General features: G+C 37.1%; 3 protein-coding genes across 3 annotated transcripts; 2 read left to right on the forward strand and 1 right to left on the reverse strand.

Annotated features, from left to right (window-relative positions):
• The first annotated feature begins 1133 nt into the window (after positions 1-1133).
• On the forward strand, positions 1134-5000 carry Rpt2 (26S proteasome regulatory subunit Rpt2). The gene is made up of 7 exons (XM_065484496.1): positions 1134-1234; positions 1411-1558; positions 1616-1740; positions 2338-2523; positions 2707-3021; positions 3977-4384; positions 4732-5000. Exons 1-7 carry the CDS (start codon positions 1232-1234, stop codon positions 4864-4866), a joined length of 1320 nt encoding a protein of 439 aa, XP_065340568.1. The 5' UTR covers positions 1134-1231; the 3' UTR covers positions 4867-5000.
• A 22-nt stretch (positions 5001-5022) lies between these two features.
• LOC135939892 (uncharacterized) lies at positions 5023-7700 on the forward strand. The gene is made up of 3 exons (XM_065484497.1): positions 5023-5206; positions 5866-5996; positions 7184-7700. Exons 1-3 carry the CDS (start codon positions 5162-5164, stop codon positions 7494-7496), a joined length of 489 nt encoding a protein of 162 aa, XP_065340569.1. The 5' UTR covers positions 5023-5161; the 3' UTR covers positions 7497-7700.
• A 233-nt stretch (positions 7701-7933) lies between these two features.
• Positions 7934-10340, reverse strand: LOC135940536 (uncharacterized). Its single transcript, XM_065485456.1, has 5 exons — positions 10231-10340; positions 9541-9734; positions 8941-9483; positions 8528-8832; positions 7934-8466 (listed from the first exon to the last, which is right to left on the reverse strand). The coding sequence occupies exons 1-5, from the start codon at positions 10322-10324 to the stop codon at positions 8016-8018; spliced, it is 1587 nt and encodes a 528-aa protein (XP_065341528.1). The 5' UTR covers positions 10325-10340; the 3' UTR covers positions 7934-8015.
• Positions 10341-16217: the final 5877 nt, after the last annotated feature.

Raw genomic sequence — 16217 nt, forward strand, 5'->3', positions numbered from 1 at the left:
TTCGAGGCTGCGGGTTTACTGACCTAGCACAGCGGCGGCGGCACACAAAGCGCTCGCTTGTTTTTATGTGTGACGTAATGAAACTCGGCACTTACGGCACTTACTATCGCGGCGGGCAGCACGATCGTAAACGTAAAACTCAATCTTCTCCGTACCCTTATAAAACCGACACCATTCCTGATTAAATTTCGGCGTAAAGTGTGAAAAATTGCCAAAATTATTTAGGATCTTAAAAAGAATCCCTGTTTAATATAAAATGATGCTGAAATTGGCTTTTTAACGTTGGAAGAAATGCGTTAAAAATTAGTTTGTTTCATTAAAACTTTCTGCTACACATAAATTGTAATTTTAAAAATTTATAGACCGTACTTAAATGTTTGCGATGTTTGCCGGGCAATCTTTTAAATGTGGGAACAAAACATACGTCAATTTACCTCAGGGATTTGAAAGTAAGCAACAATTTATTTATTAATTTGCAATTATCAATGTAGTACCATGTGAAATTTAAAATTTGTAAATTTTTTTGCGTTGCAAATTTTGTAAAAACATATAAAATAATTTTTCTCTCGCCTGGAATAAAATACTCTCTTTAAATTGGAAAAGAGCTAATATTTTCCCTTATTAGAGCAGTGTGAAAATCATTTCGTCAGAAGTGAAATTTAACTCATAATTTGCACACCGTTGGATGCGGATCACGACGAGATCAATCTAAATCAATTGAATAAATAATTGATCCACCATTTTAATGCTTCGAGAAATTTGGCATAATCTGTAATTAAATTCCTTAAATTCAATGGACAGCTGTAGGGAAAACAAAATGATTAGATCAATTTTCTCCATTTTTCATTTTTGAGCACAGCCCTAAATAAATTATTTTTAGTTTACATTTCTATCATTAAGCGTAGTTTTTGTGAGGAAATTTCCCCTATTATCAGTCAACCTACGTTAATTTGAACAGTGGTCGTTGTTCTCCACGGAAACTACATGAAAATTGCTTTATTCTCCACTTAACAACACTAATTGCGCAAAAACGTGCCTGGGAAGCCCCCAATGCGCTGTACATTCATAACCGTTCACCTTTACACGCATCTTTCGCGCGCTTTTGGCCCGAACGCAAGTTGCGCGGCGCCGCTGGCACGGTGGCAGCACCGTCTATTATTCCACACGTCTTGTGAATGATCAGGCGAATTTTGTTGATCATCAAACAACACAGCAAGAAATAGTTTAAAAAATGGTAAGTTTTGCAGATTTTCCGGTCAATCAGTCGGTCTTCAGGGGAAAAGATTTATCAACAGTCAATTTAATCCTATAATTCCGGTCAAAATAATTAAGAATCAGTGAAAATGCGGATTCGGCACGGAGACAGTCAGCGTTGGTGTGTGGGTGACTTTACAAATTTTCGCTTTTCAGGGCCAAAATCAGTCGGGCGGCTCTGGTGGAGGCGACAAAAAGGACGACAAGGACAAGAAGAAGAAGTACGAGCCGCCCATACCCACCAGGGTGGGAAAGAAGAAGCGCAAGACTAAGGGTCCCGATGCCGCACTCAAGCTGCCGCAAGGTTTGCTCTCAAATTAATATATTATGTAAACCAGATTTTAATTTTGGGTCATTTCAGTGACGCCTCACTCAAGGTGCAGACTGAAACTGCTCAAAAGCGAGCGCATCAAGGACTATTTGCTTATGGAAGAGGAATTCATCAGAAATCAAGAAAGACTGAAGCCTCAAGAAGAGAAGAATGAGGTGAAAATATTGCTGTTTGTGTGCAGGAATATGAAAAAATTAGGTGTTTTAAGACGGGAATATTTATTCCTATGGTTTTGAAACACATTTTCAATGTGTAAAGGTAAAATTCCTGATTTTTTCTTGTTTTGAGGTTTTCGGAAGCAGCTCTAGCTCCATATTGTTTAAGTTGGCATGAGGAATTTTAAATAATCACAGTGCATTTTAAGGGGAGTGATTAAAAAATACTAGTTTTTCAAGTTATCAGTCTGGGAATTGGAAGTTTCTCTTCATAATATCTCTGTGGACGGCCATTTTCATGACCATTATTAATTTATTTCAGCACTTTGAATATCAAATTTTGTATATTGACGTGTGAAATATAATTGTAGACCTGAGAAAACAATTATTTTCAAGTCTAAATTATGACTCACTGATTTATTTTCTATCTTTTGAACTTACTATTTTATTTATTCCAACATAACTTAAAAGACTTCATGCAGACTCAGTCTGAAATTAATTAAGGCCAAATTAAATTTCTTTTTAAAAGTTTGCACACAAAAAAGTTATTTTCTTCATATATAAATCTTTCTAAACCAGAATCTATTTGAATTTTAGGAGGAGCGTTCCAAGGTTGACGACTTGCGAGGAACGCCGATGTCCGTTGGCACGCTGGAGGAGATCATCGACGATAACCACGCCATCGTATCGACGTCAGTCGGCAGCGAGCACTATGTCAGCATCCTGTCCTTCGTCGACAAGGACCAACTCGAACCAGGCTGCTCTGTCCTTCTCAATCACAAGGCAAGAACCAAACTCCTATCTTAAGCCATCTGCTGTTTACCTCTCTAACGTGGAAATTTTAGTATTTTTGTGCAAAACAAATTTATTTATTTGTAATCTCACGGAAAAACAAACAGACAATTTTTTCAACTTAAAAATTTACCTCTAAAATTAATTGAAATAATTATTTTTGAATCAACTCAGGTGCACGCTGTGGTTGGAGTGCTGTCTGACGACACAGACCCGATGGTGACGGTGATGAAGCTGGAGAAGGCGCCGCAGGAGACATACGCAGACATCGGTGGCCTCGACACGCAGATCCAGGAGATCAAGGAGTCGGTCGAGCTGCCGCTCACGCATCCTGAGTATTACGAGGAAATGGGCATCCGACCGCCCAAGGGTGTCATCCTCTACGGCCCGCCAGGCACGGGCAAGACCCTCCTGGCCAAGGCCGTGGCCAACCAGACCTCCGCCACCTTCCTCAGGGTCGTCGGCTCTGAGCTCATCCAAAAATACTTGGTCAGTTGAGAAATTGACGAGAAAAATTAATATTTTCGCCATTTATAAATTAAAACAGGTGTCGAATGGTTTTAAGAGGGCAATATTTTTTATTTCCCGTGTAAAACCAATCGTTAAACCCGGCCCATCGACGCCTTTCGGTGCCCAGTGAAGCATATTGAAGTCAAAATCACCCTCCGGGCCATAGGTGAATTTAAAAAAAATCAGAAAAAATGGGCTTTTGGGCCAGGGGGGCGCACGGGGGCCTCTTTAAGGCCTATTTGATGCAGAATTTTACCACGAGCCCAACAAACATTGGTTCTCAACTCTACGACTCATAGGAGCCGAGTTATTAATTTTTAGAGGCAGAAAAACGTGATTTGGATATTACAAAATTGTGGTTATCAGGGCCCAGTGGAGGCCCTGTAGGCCAAAGGCCTATGATTCCGGCACCAGTCGATGGCCCTCGGTTAAGCACGTCCCCCCATGTGTGGTTTTTTAAAATCGGACCTTTTTTAGAAATACTGCGATTTTTTAAAGGTCTGATTTTTTGAAAAACTCAAATAGTTAAAAAAAATAGTTACATAGAGGGGTCAGGTTAAACAGGTGAACGCGGGGGGAAAGTGGTTGCTGCACTTAAATAAAAGATCTCACCGAGCTCTACCAACTGAACTACCCTGGCGACCTTTTTCAGGGTACCCCGCCCTGAAATCAATTCCAGAGCCACTTTTCGCGTATTTTCCGACGCCGCCGCTCCTTTTGGCACTTTGCCCATTGTTTTTTGTCTAAAACCACCTGCCGTCCCCGCTTGTTATTTTTTCTGATAATGCTCAGGCTTTTGTTTTCTTATAATTTTAATTTTTTACATCAATGTTCACTTATTTACTGTGCCATTGTTTGCTTGTGACAAAAAACCACGCTGTAGTCATATTTGTATTGATTTCACATTTAACTAAAATAATGTATTCGTTTTCAGGGCGATGGTCCGAAGCTGGTGCGTGAGTTGTTCCGCGTGGCCGAGGAACACGCGCCATCGATCGTGTTTATTGATGAAATCGACGCCGTCGGCACCAAGAGGTACGATTCCAACTCTGGCGGTGAGCGAGAGATCCAGCGGACGATGTTGGAGCTGCTTAACCAGCTGGACGGCTTCGACTCGCGCGGCGACGTCAAAGTGATCATGGCGACGAACCGCATCGAGACCCTAGACCCTGCGCTCATTCGTCCAGGCCGTATTGATCGAAAAATCGAGTTTCCTCTGCCCGACGAGAAGACCAAGCGCAGAATCTTCACCATCCACACGTCCAGGATGACGTTGTCCACCGACGTTAACCTGCAAGAGCTCATCATGGCCAAGGACGATCTCTCCGGAGCCGATATTAAAGTGGGTTCTGGCCTCAAGCTTAGCTTACTTCATATTTTCTTTAATTTGATTGGTTTTAAATTAATATTTAAACTGAAATATATGATTTAGGCTGAATTATGTCCGTTTAATATATTTGTGGCCCTAAATTAATCCACATGAACTTCTAAATTCAGCTTCTTTACTTTTAAAACATAATTTTAAGACCTCTATTATAAAGTTTTTCTCATCTCCAAGTGTTTAAATCAAATTAAAATGCCTCAAAATCGATATTCAGTCATTCTTTGCCTTCAGATCTTGCAAAAATATTTAATATTTAAAACAACTACAATTTCGCTTTAATAATTTTTGTATAATTTTTGTTTCAGGCTATTTGCACAGAAGCTGGATTGCTGGCGCTGCGTGAGAGGCGCATGAAGGTAACAAATGAGGACTTCCGCAAGTCCAAGGAGAGCGTCCTGTACCGCAAGAAGGAGGGCACGCCCGAAGGCCTCTACCTTTAACTCCATCTTTTCTCCTTAATATTAATTTGTTGTTTAAATTAATCTTACGAGTCAAAACGATTTTGTGCTGAGAAAGAGATAATTAATTGTTTCCGTCTGGCTGCGATGGTAGAAATAAATGAATTTGTAACTTACTCCTATCGCTGTCGGCATTTATTTCCATTTGTTTAGCACCTTTATCTGCGCTGATGGCACCTGTGAACGTCGAGATTAGCTTTATCACTGTGTCGTTTCCTGCAGTTTGCGTATAAAAGGTTATGCGTTTGTCCTGTCAACGTTTCTTACTGCGTTAGCGATGAGGTTGGTTGCCCTTGTTTTGTGTTCTGCGTTGCATTTCCAGGTGAGCTTCAATTTTTCGGCATTGCTTGTTCAGGATTTCTTAATCCACAAAATCAGGAGCAGAAGGATAATAATTTGAAGCAAATCAGTGCAAGCTTTTGAAATGACACGACCAGCTTTTTAAATTTATTTTCTGGCGTTAAAATTCCTGAAATGCATAAATATTTCACAAGCCTGATAAATATATTTTTTATCAAATCGAATTTTTGGTCAACTGATTCAAAATTTCTTGCCTTGTTAGATTAAAATTTTTTTATCAAAAAATATTATTGGACTACTAAATTGAATTTCTACGCATATGAAAATAATTTGTTTGCTCTATGTTAAATCCATATTTCAATTCGAATTTGCTTTCTTTGCAAATCAGATTTAAATTTTTACCTTCAAGCCTGATTTTAGCCTTGATTTAATTATTTTTCCATAGAAAATGGGTGTTTGGAAATGGAGTTTATAATTGCATCCCTCAAAATTCACTTTTTTGTCTTAAAAGTTTTATTTTTCATCTTTAACGGCTCATAAAAATGTTTGTAATTTTCTAAATAATGATTTTCAATAAATCCAACTTGAGTACATATTATATATTATTCTTCATTGAATTATTGCAAATGAATCGATGTCTGCTCAATGTCGCAACTCTCCTCTCTTTATGGTGCACTCTAGGGGTTGAAGGGCAGCCCGCCTGATGACCCCGAGTTGATTGAACGATCTCTGGCCACGACCAACTTACTTGGTTTCTCTGAAGAACTCCTCTTTGATGCCCTTTTTCCTAATGAAGTCGAACACCTCCACAGGTAAAAACGTAAATAAATTCTGCGTGACCTTGGTACAAAAAAATGCACGACGCTCCAAAATTTGAAAAAAGCAGTAGACCATTTTCCTCTTGTTTTGTATAGTACAATTTGTCATAGCTAGGGTAAATTCTATAACATACAATACGGTTTGTCAATTTTTTATTTATCTTAAATTTTTTTAGCCTTTTGAGTTTGCTTTTGTTAGTTGTTACTTACTTTGAGAGCTCTCTATAGGTTGAAGAAAGCTGGCTCTCACGCAACTATTCAAATAAATTCCAATTTGAAATTAAATTTATTACTGTGTGACAATGAGTTTCTTTTTAATAAAAAATTATAAACTTTGAATCCGAAGCTACGAATTACAAAAAACTAAAACTGCTGTGTTCATTTTATAATAAATTTTGGTTGCAGTACATTTCAATAACCCTGTTAAAAAACGTCCAATATCAAATTATTTGTTGAGACGCGCAAAAATCGATGGTTATCACTTTGCAAGCAATTATTTTTCAACATCAACCATAAAAACTTTAATTTTGTACAAAAGCCGAAAATAGCAAATTAAAAGTTCACATTTTCGTAAAACACTAAGCGGTTTCATAAAATAGTGAAAACCTTTTTTATATACTCGCTCTTGCGCCTAAAAAATGACCCCTCCCGTAGCGCTTAAAAAATGACCCCTTCCGTTGCACCTAAAAAGTGACCCCTCCCAGTGCACCTAATCAAATGACCCCTCCCGTTGCACCAAAAAATGACCCCTCCCGTAGCGCTTAAAAAATGACTCCCCGTTGCACCCAAAAAATGACCCCTCCCGGTGCATCCAAAAAATGTATTATTTGTACAATTTTTTTAACTTTCGGTGTTTTTTTTAAATGAAATAAATTTAAAATTGCTAATATTGACGTTTTTTTATATCAAATTTTTTAAAATATTTCCAAATACAAAAATTTAAGAATTATAAACATCTCAAAAGCAGGACCCTGATCCCTGATATTAATTATTAACACCATTTTTTTAATAAAAAATATGTTGCAAAATTTGTAACAATTTCACTCCTGTAAAAACCTTGAAAATAGGTTTTTTGTTCATTTTCTCTAATCCATTTTATATTTTGCATTGATAACGTCCGTTCAGGTTAACTTAGGCACATTTATTATTTTCTTATTTTATCAATAAAATCGAATTTTTAGTGCTGAGGAGTTGATGAAGGCGTTGAGCAGTGCCGAGGGCCAGGAAGCTGCCCGGGCGGCGGCGATGCGTTCAATGCTGACAAACTCGCGGGCTCGCGGCACCGGCGGCTGGCTGGGCGGAATGTGCGACGCGATGCCTTGGCTCTCGTGGCTGATGCGCTGCGCCGGTTCCGACGAGCAGATGGGTCTCGAGAACCGCGAGGACCCGGCGCCTGAGCCTAGCACCCTGGTCATCGAGAAGTATGTCTATGCCAGGTGCGACCCTGGCGATGGAGACTACGACGACAGCAACAGCAAGGCCGTCGAGCCGTGAAACAAAGAAAAAAAAATTGGATTTATAATCCAGGATGATGTTCAGCTGAGTTATTTTTCATTTACAAAATTTTAAAGCTTGAGTTTGAATTGTTTATCTTCAAAGTGATATATTTTTTAAAAATTTTAATTAATCATTTAAAATTATGGTGAGTCCTATGCTTGTTTTGTTTGAGTAATTAAATAAACTAGGTTTTTCACGTTATTTATTTCTTATTCGTAGACCCGATTTTTTTCTGTGTTAGAACATTCAATTTTTAAGTTTTACTTTTATCATGAGACAATTCCAGCGAATTATCAAATGATTTCCGAGAGTTGAGGCTAATTTGGTGATATGGTTGATTGGTGTTTTTCCACGTGAAATGAAAATTGCATGATTAGAATTACAATCTGCTATTTACAAGTTTTATTAACAACATTGGAAAATTAAAGCTCGCAGCACGGTCAAACTCCACACATCAAATTTAACTGTACAATAATCAACACACTTTATTTAATATTCGCCTCGCTCCAGCAGAAACTACTTTCGGCGCTTGAAAGCCTCAAGGAAATCGAAAATGGTTTCATCTTTTAATTCCTTGCAAACATGAGCGTTCATACACTGGCAGAAACTTGGGTCCGGTGTCATATCTTCTATTTGTACTCCTTCCTCGATATTGTTCCAGGAGACACACCCATAGCACATACAAAGACAGACATTGGACAGCTTTGGGATAAAGGCCATTGAGTTTTTGATCAGTTTGCTTGTGGCCAAGAAGAAGTCAGTGTATTCCGCATCGTCGTTGTCGCGGAGTGGGACATAGGGTCTGGTGCCTACGAACTTGAACGTGACCAGCTTGCGAAGAATTTGTCCATTCGAGATGAGTCCGGAAACTTTTTCGAAGTCCCTGTGGTTGAAACTGTTTCCAAACATCTCCAGTGTCTCCAGATCTGGGGCTGCCAAAATATTGGAGATATGGGCTTTCTTCGACCTGAGGAGAAAAAAACCATTTGTAAAATTCAAATTTGGACACTTTTTATCAGATAACTTACTCGTCAGCAGAGTCGTTTGGTTTCCAGTAAAGCTGCTTCAATTTTGCAAACTTAGAAATGATATTGGTGTCATCACCCACAATCACATTTTGCAGCTTCAGAACTTCCAAATTAGGGCAGAGTTTGAATATTTGGCGGAATAGTACACCTTCCATCTCAGAGAGAACCAAAGTTCGCAGATTTGCGCCGTATCGAGCCAAGAAAGGTTCTATTGCTGATGATGAAGAGTGGCAGATCTGGAGGCTTTCAATTTTTGGAAACTGGAGCAAGTTACGCCAATCTCTCTCCTCATTCATCTCATCGACCTGAAATAAAAAAAGGTGAGGAATGGTTATAATTAAAAAAAATAAAATATAATTGATTGCTTTTCCAAGTGTCAATAAATTAAAATTTAAGCGTGGAAAAATAATTACCCGTAAGTTGGTTACTGAAGGAAACATAAGGTGCATGCCTTCCACTCCCAGAGCAGTTGTCAACTGCTGCAGTCTAGGCCTGATTGTGTCTCCAATCTGGAAGGTCACTGTTGACTCTTCTCCTGCTGTGTGATCGGCCATTTGTTGGAAAACTTTAAGGTTAGGCAGTCTGTCAATGCACAGGGTTTTAAACAAGGTTTGGCTGCTGTCGTTTGAAGCCACAAACACATTGTTTTCTTTAAAAAGTAGCACTCGTAAGTTGGAGAGGCACTGAACAAGATGCTCTTCATTGAAGAGGTCATTCAGTGAAATCGCAATCTCCTCAACTTGGACGTGTTGTAGGCTTGGCATTTTTACTCTGCACAGAAACATCAGGTCCTTCAGTCGAATGCTGCATCCCAGCATTTCCAATTTCTTCACATTTTTCAAATCTCGCATCAACAGGGACGAGGTATCAAAGAGACACTTTCTAGGTGTAATTCGTTTGAGGTCCATCCTTATTGACTCGACTTCGGGAGATTTTGATTCGATAATTTCCATGACCTAAAATTTAAAGACATGAGTAAGAAAGTTTCTATGAATATAATCTTTATGTGCTACCTTGCTGAACATGCGTTTTCGTGTCCCGCTGTCGGTGGGACAGTAGCTCATCAGCGCCAGCAGGTCAATTTTCTTCGCTGGTAACAAACTCTCAAAGGCCTCGTAGCGTCGATCGAATTCGTCGATGCTTTGCTGACCAGGGAGACACATCTGGCTTTCCAACCCTCTCATCAGGTGTTCTCGCAGCCTGGTCGCTATAGTAAAATAAATTTAAATTTACTTGCTTGCAGTTTTTAACAATATATAGTGATTATAGTGAACTAGAGTTGAAATAATTATTCAAATTTAGTTTTCAACCCCGCTTTATATATCCTCACTCATGTTCAATAAAATGTCAATTAATGATGAGGCAGAATAAATAAATAATTTATATCTCGATTTACACAGATTGCAAAAATGTAAATTATAACAAACAGATCAGGCAAACTTTTTTGCCTGATAAATAACTTTTTTGTTATTTACAAAAACGGAAAAAAATATCCCTCCTTTGAACAAATAGGTTTTAGTACCATTTGGCTGTTCTCAACCAAAATATTAACAATAAATCTTGGTTTATTTTCTCCAAATTAATTTGTTTTAAATAAGAGAATGCAAGGCAAAAAATAAACAATATTTTTTGTCTCTGGCTTTAGCAGAACACTACTAGAAATTTGAAGAGAAATAGAAATCACGTTTTATTTATAAACTCACGCAAGGACACGAGCTGAGCGGCCTCGATGCTCCCGTCGAGAACGTAGTTCAGGACCGCTTTGGAGGCAACATCCAGTAAGCTGGTTTGCTCCATCTGTACATTGGCCAGTCTCCCTCTAGCGATTTCCAGCTTCCTTCTGTCCATCAATACGTCCATGATGTCCATATCGAGCAAACAGTCTGAAAAAAATCAAGATATGTTTTTATAATTGTTTTAGTATTTTATTCGGGAGGTATCAAATAATCAATTGAGCAGTCAAAAAATTTCGAAAATGAATCCCACTTGCATCTTGCATATTACAAGTTTCAGAGTGAATAATATTTTTAATGGAAGTTAATATCATGGGAGTTCTCAGCAACAGGAAATAAATTACGACACATCTATAGAGAAGCGTTCAAGGTTTGCTTCAATCGAACGCAACTATATACGCTCACGGTATGTTTCAGGAAGTAGGGGAAAGAAAGATCAGGGAAAAGCCTGCATTTTGTAATACGTGGTATAAATTTGAATTTGGTTCATAAAATGGCGGGCTTTGTTTGTGCCAGAATGTGCCAGAACACTGATAATTTGAAATCCTTTTGCTTGGATTTGTGAATGGGTGGTTAAAACGCGTAGCCTTCTGAATCAGATAATATATTTCCATTATTTTGTATAATAAATATAGAAAACTTTTATCAATTTGAGCCACCCCAAGGGTAGTTTTTAAAATTTAAAATAATAATATAGAATATAGATATCGCAGAGCCAGCCATCTTGTTTCGGTAAGATGCCATACAACCTGGACCACTCCGTACATGTCTTCGATCAACGGTCGAAAAAAAAAACAAATAAATAATAATGTAAACTGCAGGGGAAAAAATTGGCCTGTGCCTCTTTGGCTGTCAACCACTGCCCGGTTTTACTATTAAAAATGGGTCTCGGCCGGAAAAATTGTATTCCTCACACTAAACCAACCGCCTCCGCCGGCCGAAAGTCCGGCAGATTCAGACCTGAGCGCGAGACCTAAATACCGAATAATTTCCAATACATCCGCTTAGAATGAAAAATTGAACCTTTTAAGCTTAAAAGACTTACTGTAACTGAAGGAAGAGGGTTGAAAAAGTCAACGTTTTGTAAGCTGTTAATGCAGTTTGATGCTCGTGAGCAATATGCCAAACGCCAAGTGTGACCGTTAAAAGACGCGTCTTTTCCCTGTTTTTGTGTGAGGGGGAGAGGGTGTTTTCGTCCCCTTAACACAACCACATACCTTTCCGGTCAGGAGAGACCTCTGAGGGAAAATGCGGCAAGTGTTTGTAAGCGGCAATCTTTCAAATATATATATATATTACATGTTTTTTCTTGAGAAATTGTCATGTTGATATCGCGGTAAATTCCACTCGACAATGTTCTCCTAGGCCAATCGCGAGAATTTGGCCAATTCTTTTTTCCGGCCATGCCATTTTGCGCCAATAATCTATCAATTTTAGTGGTTAAAACGCGTAGCCTTCTGAATTAGATAATATTTCCATTATTTTGTATAATAAATATAGAAAACTTTCATCAATTTGAGCCACCCCAAATTTAAAATAATTATATAGACATCGCAGAAGACTGCCATTTTGTTTCGGTTGCCACCATAACCTTCGAGCACGACGCGTCTTCCAACAATGGTCGGAAAAAATAAACAAATAAATAATAATATAAACTGCAGGGGACTGCCCCTCTGGCCGACAACCACTGTCCAGTTTTACTATTAAAAATGAGTCTCTGCTGGAAAAATAATCCTTACACTAAACCAACCGCCTCCGCCGGCCGAAAATTCGGTGGATTCAGAACTCAGCAGTGTTCGGCCGTCTCAAATTTTGGCGCGCGAGACCTCTAAATACATGGTTATTCCCAAAATATGCACTAACAATGAAAAATTGAACCATTTAAGCTTAAAAGACTTACGATTTAGCTGTAGGAGAAAGTTGAAAAAGTGGACGTTTTATGCAGGCTTTTTACGCAGTGTGATGTGTGTGATGCTCGCGAGCAATGCCAAACGCCAACTGACCGTTAAAAGACGCGTCTTTTCCCGGTTTTTGTGTGAGAGGGAGAGGTGCTTTTGTTCCCTTATAACACAGCCACATATTTATCTTTCCCTTCAGGGCGTCAGGATAGTTTTCAATCCACAAAATCAGGAGCAGAAGGATAATAATTGGAAGCATATCAAAATGCAAGCTTTTGAAATGACACGACCAGCTTTTTAAATTAATTTTCTGGCGTTAAAATTCCTGAAATGCATAATTATTTCACAAGCCTGATGGATATTTTTTTATCTTATCTAATTTTTGGTCAACTAATACAAATTTTCTTGCCTTTAATCGGACATATTGTTAGCTTTAAATTTCTAGATTATAAATTTGTCAATTTATTTTTTAACAAATATATTATTTGGCTTCTAAATTGAATTTCTACGCTTATGAACATAACTTCTTTTCCTATATGTTGAACTCATATTTCAGTTCGAATTTGCTTTCTTTGCAAATCAGATTTAAATTTTTACCTTCTCAATCCTGATTTTAGCCTTGAGTTAACTATTTTTCCTTTAAAAACTTTGGTTTTTGGAAATAGAGTCTAAAATTTCATCCCTAAAAATTGTCCTTTTTTGTCTGAAAATATTTTTAATTTATTTCTTTTACGGATCCTAAAAATGAGTGTGGTTTTCTGAATAATAGTTTCCAACTTGAAGAGTACGCAATTTGAATTATTGCAAATGGATTGATGTGCTGCTAAATGTCGCAACTCTCCTCTTTATGATGCACTCTAGGGGTTTGAAGGCAACCAACCTGATGACCCCGATTTGACTGAAGCCTCAAGAGGAGAAGAATGAGGTGAAAATATTGCTGTTTATGTGATGGAATATGTAAAAAATAGGTGTTTTAAGACGGGAATATTTATTCCGATGGATTTGAAACACATTTTCAAATTGTAAAGGTAAAATTCCTGATTTTTTTCTAGGTTTGAAATTTTCGGAAGAAGCTCTAGTTCCATATTGTTTTAAGTAGGCACGAGGAAACTTAAATAATCACAGTACATTTTAGGGGAATGATTAAAAAAAATACTACTTTTCAAGTTATCAGTCTGGGAATTGAACTTTCTCTTTATAATATCTCTGTGGACGGCCATTTTCATGACCAGTATTAATTTATCTCAGCACTTTGAATGTCAAATTTTGTATATTGACGTTTGAAATATATAATTGTAGACCTGAGAAAACAAATATTTTCAAGTCTAAATTACGACTCACTGATTTATTTTCTATTTTTTTGAACTTAATAATTTATTTACTCCAACAAAACTTAAAAGACTTCATGCAGACTCAGTCTATGAAGACAAAAGGCCCCGTTTCCGGTCAATTTCTGAATTTTCAAATTTCCGACGTTAATAACACTATGACTATCACACACGTGTCTCACTCGTCGTTTCGAAATACGCAGGCGGCAGGCGACTGAAAAGAAGAGCGGTGCTGGCTTTATTCTCGCTCGCATCTCCAAACAATTATTGTCATAAATTTTCATTGACAGCTCTCGCGCAGTAACCGACGAGTTGCACAAAAATCCAATGTGGATATATGAATAAAATCCTAAATATATTGTCATGCTGATGACTTGCGCCGTTTGTTGAAACAAAAATCCTTTTAGTAATTATCAATTGATCCTATTTTTTAGCATTAATGAAAATTTTTTAGAGCAGGAATGATACTGCAAAAGCCTGGAAAATGCTTGTTGCTAATGCATAAACTCATCCCTTAGGACACAGTTAAAGCCTAAATTGACCTAAGAAGCACCGTAATTTTTTGAGAAAATTGGCTGGAAAGTTACCGTGCTTTTCAAATGGTAATGGCTGTCTCCTTACTTGAAATCCGTTTTAATTTCAAAATTTAGAGTTTGCCCAATAAGTGGCATACACCGTTGGATAAATCTCGACGAGAGGAATCGGAATATGCCAAGAAAATATGTTAAAGTACTGTACATTTTGGAGAAAATTGGCAAAATTTGAATTTTTATTGTAGGAAGGTTCTTTTTTATTGCAAATTGTTGAACAAATTGTTTATCGATCAATTGTTTATGGCATCCAACAATTCAAATAATTTTAAATTGTTGCCCAGTATCATTCCTCATTACACTTTAAAGAGGAATGATACTGGAAAAGCCTGGAAAATGCTTGTTGCCAATGCATAAACTCATCCCTTAGGATTCAGTTAAAGCCTAAATTGACCTAAGGAGCGCTGTAATTTTTTGAGAAAATTGGCTGGAAAGTTAGCGTGCTTTTCAAATGGTAATGGCTGTCTCCTTACTTGAAATCCGATTTAATTTCAAAACCAAGAGTTTCCCCAATAAGTGGGATACACCGTTGAACAGATCTCGACGAGAGGAATCGGAACATGCCAAGAAAATATGTTCAAGCACTGTAAAGTTTGGAGAAAATTGGCAAAATTTGAATTTTTACTGTAGGAAGGTCATTTTTTATTATTGCAAATTGTTGAACAAATTGTTTAACGGTCAATTGATTAAGGCATCCAACAATTTAAATAACTTTCAATTGTTGCCCAGTATCATTCCACTTTAAAGCGATACTTTGTGCATATATTCTTATTTTACATTTTTTTTTATTTTCTCGTTTCTAATAAGATGATTAGTAAATTTGAATATAAAATTTAAGTTGCGTTTGGGAATAGTTAAACCAAATTTCAAAGTTCCATGCGAATATTGCAAGTATTAATTGAAATATTGACCAAAATGAAAAATAACTAAGAAATATCTGCGGAGAGAAAAAATTGACTTGTGTTTCTTCTTCGGTTCAGGCACGTTAATTTTTTGAAACAGCAGTTGAGTTTCAATATTTTATATCTCAGATCCTACAGCGAATACTGAAACGATTTTTGGAAATTACATCTGAAACTATTATTCTGTTAATTATAATGAAATTTTTTCAAGTTATTTTTAGAGTTTTTAGAAATATTTTGTAAATTTTGACAACTAACGTCGATCAATTTTTATTCAAACACAATTTAAAAAATATAAATATTATTCGTTAAACAAATCAGATTGCTTGAATTAACCAGTACGAAGATATTTAAATTTTAAAATTTGAAGATGTATGCTGCACCGCTAAGCAAATTGCCATTCGCGCCGTTAAAGTGGGCGTCTTCCCTCTGATTAAAATTGAGTTTATTTCAATAACTTGACTTATTAAACACTTGACTTTTCTTCAGAAATATTTGATAAAACCACTGTCAGTTTTTTCAAAAAAATTAAATTTAGCTTGGTTTTATGGAGCTAGAAAATTAAAAAATCCCTTATTTTTTCATTTAAATATTTTTTTTATAATTTTGATCGCGACAGTGAAAATTATCCAAAAAAATTTCAGAATTTAGGTTTTTTAGTTGGTTATGTAGGCCAATAGTGCTTAAACCTTGAAAACCTTTGTAAAAATTAATAAAATATTATATTCAGAGGAAAATACATCAATCACTCTTACATATTGGAGCTTATATCTCCGCTCTTGTTGGGTGTATTTTAACCAGAGCTACACCCAACCACTCAAAATTATATGTTCTAGCGAATGCACTGAACATTCAACAAAATTTAATTTTTTTGTGATTAAATTTCAGTATTTTTTAACATTCTAACTTCTTTGTAATATGGACAAAATTTACGGGGAAACGAGACATTTTCCTTTATTTTTTGCTGCCCTTCTAAATTAGATAGCTTTAAAAGAATTTAAATTAAAAATATTTTAACGTTAGAACAGAGCGCGCACGGCGAGCCTCAATATTGAAAATTGAGTGAAGAGTGCTTGACCGGGCCACTATGCCTTGACGTCTTTTGTGCTTTCTCGACGCGTCTCCTCCCCTCCCCCCCGTCCCGTTCCATTCAACCCTGACAATATGTGGACGAGCACAAAGAAAAAGAGGCTGCGAAGGTCATGCAGCGAACGAAAAACGCACACAAGAGTGTTAAAA

The sequence above is a fragment of the Cloeon dipterum genome, chromosome 3, assembly GCF_949628265.1.
Source record: "Cloeon dipterum chromosome 3, ieCloDipt1.1, whole genome shotgun sequence".
Classification (NCBI taxonomy): domain Eukaryota; kingdom Metazoa; phylum Arthropoda; class Insecta; order Ephemeroptera; family Baetidae; genus Cloeon; species Cloeon dipterum.

What these genes read in the sequence shown, in the direction of transcription:
- LOC135940536 (XM_065485456.1), bottom strand. Translation starts at nt 10,324, where the DNA reads ATGGAGCAAACCAGCTTACTGGATGTTGCCTCCAAAGCGGTCCTGAAC. An exon ending in CGCTCAGCTCGTGTCCTTGC is followed by an intron (nt 9,735 to 10,230) that starts GTGAGTTTATAA and finishes ATTTTACTATAG; the next exon opens with CGACCAGGCTGCGAGAACAC. An exon ending in CTTCAGTAACCAACTTACGG is followed by an intron (nt 8,833 to 8,940) that starts GTAATTATTTTT and finishes TTTTTATTTCAG; the next exon opens with GTCGATGAGATGAATGAGGA.
- Rpt2 (XM_065484496.1), top strand. An exon ending in CGCACTCAAGCTGCCGCAAG is followed by an intron (nt 1,559 to 1,615) that starts GTTTGCTCTCAA and finishes GGGTCATTTCAG; the next exon opens with TGACGCCTCACTCAAGGTGC. An exon ending in AGCTCATCCAAAAATACTTG is followed by an intron (nt 3,022 to 3,976) that starts GTCAGTTGAGAA and finishes ATTCGTTTTCAG; the next exon opens with GGCGATGGTCCGAAGCTGGT.
- LOC135939892 (XM_065484497.1), top strand. Translation starts at nt 5,162, where the DNA reads ATGAGGTTGGTTGCCCTTGTTTTGTGTTCTGCGTTGCATTTCCAG. An exon ending in GTTCTGCGTTGCATTTCCAG is followed by an intron (nt 5,207 to 5,865) that starts GTGAGCTTCAAT and finishes GGTGCACTCTAG; the next exon opens with GGGTTGAAGGGCAGCCCGCC. An exon ending in GAAGTCGAACACCTCCACAG is followed by an intron (nt 5,997 to 7,183) that starts GTAAAAACGTAA and finishes TCGAATTTTTAG; the next exon opens with TGCTGAGGAGTTGATGAAGG.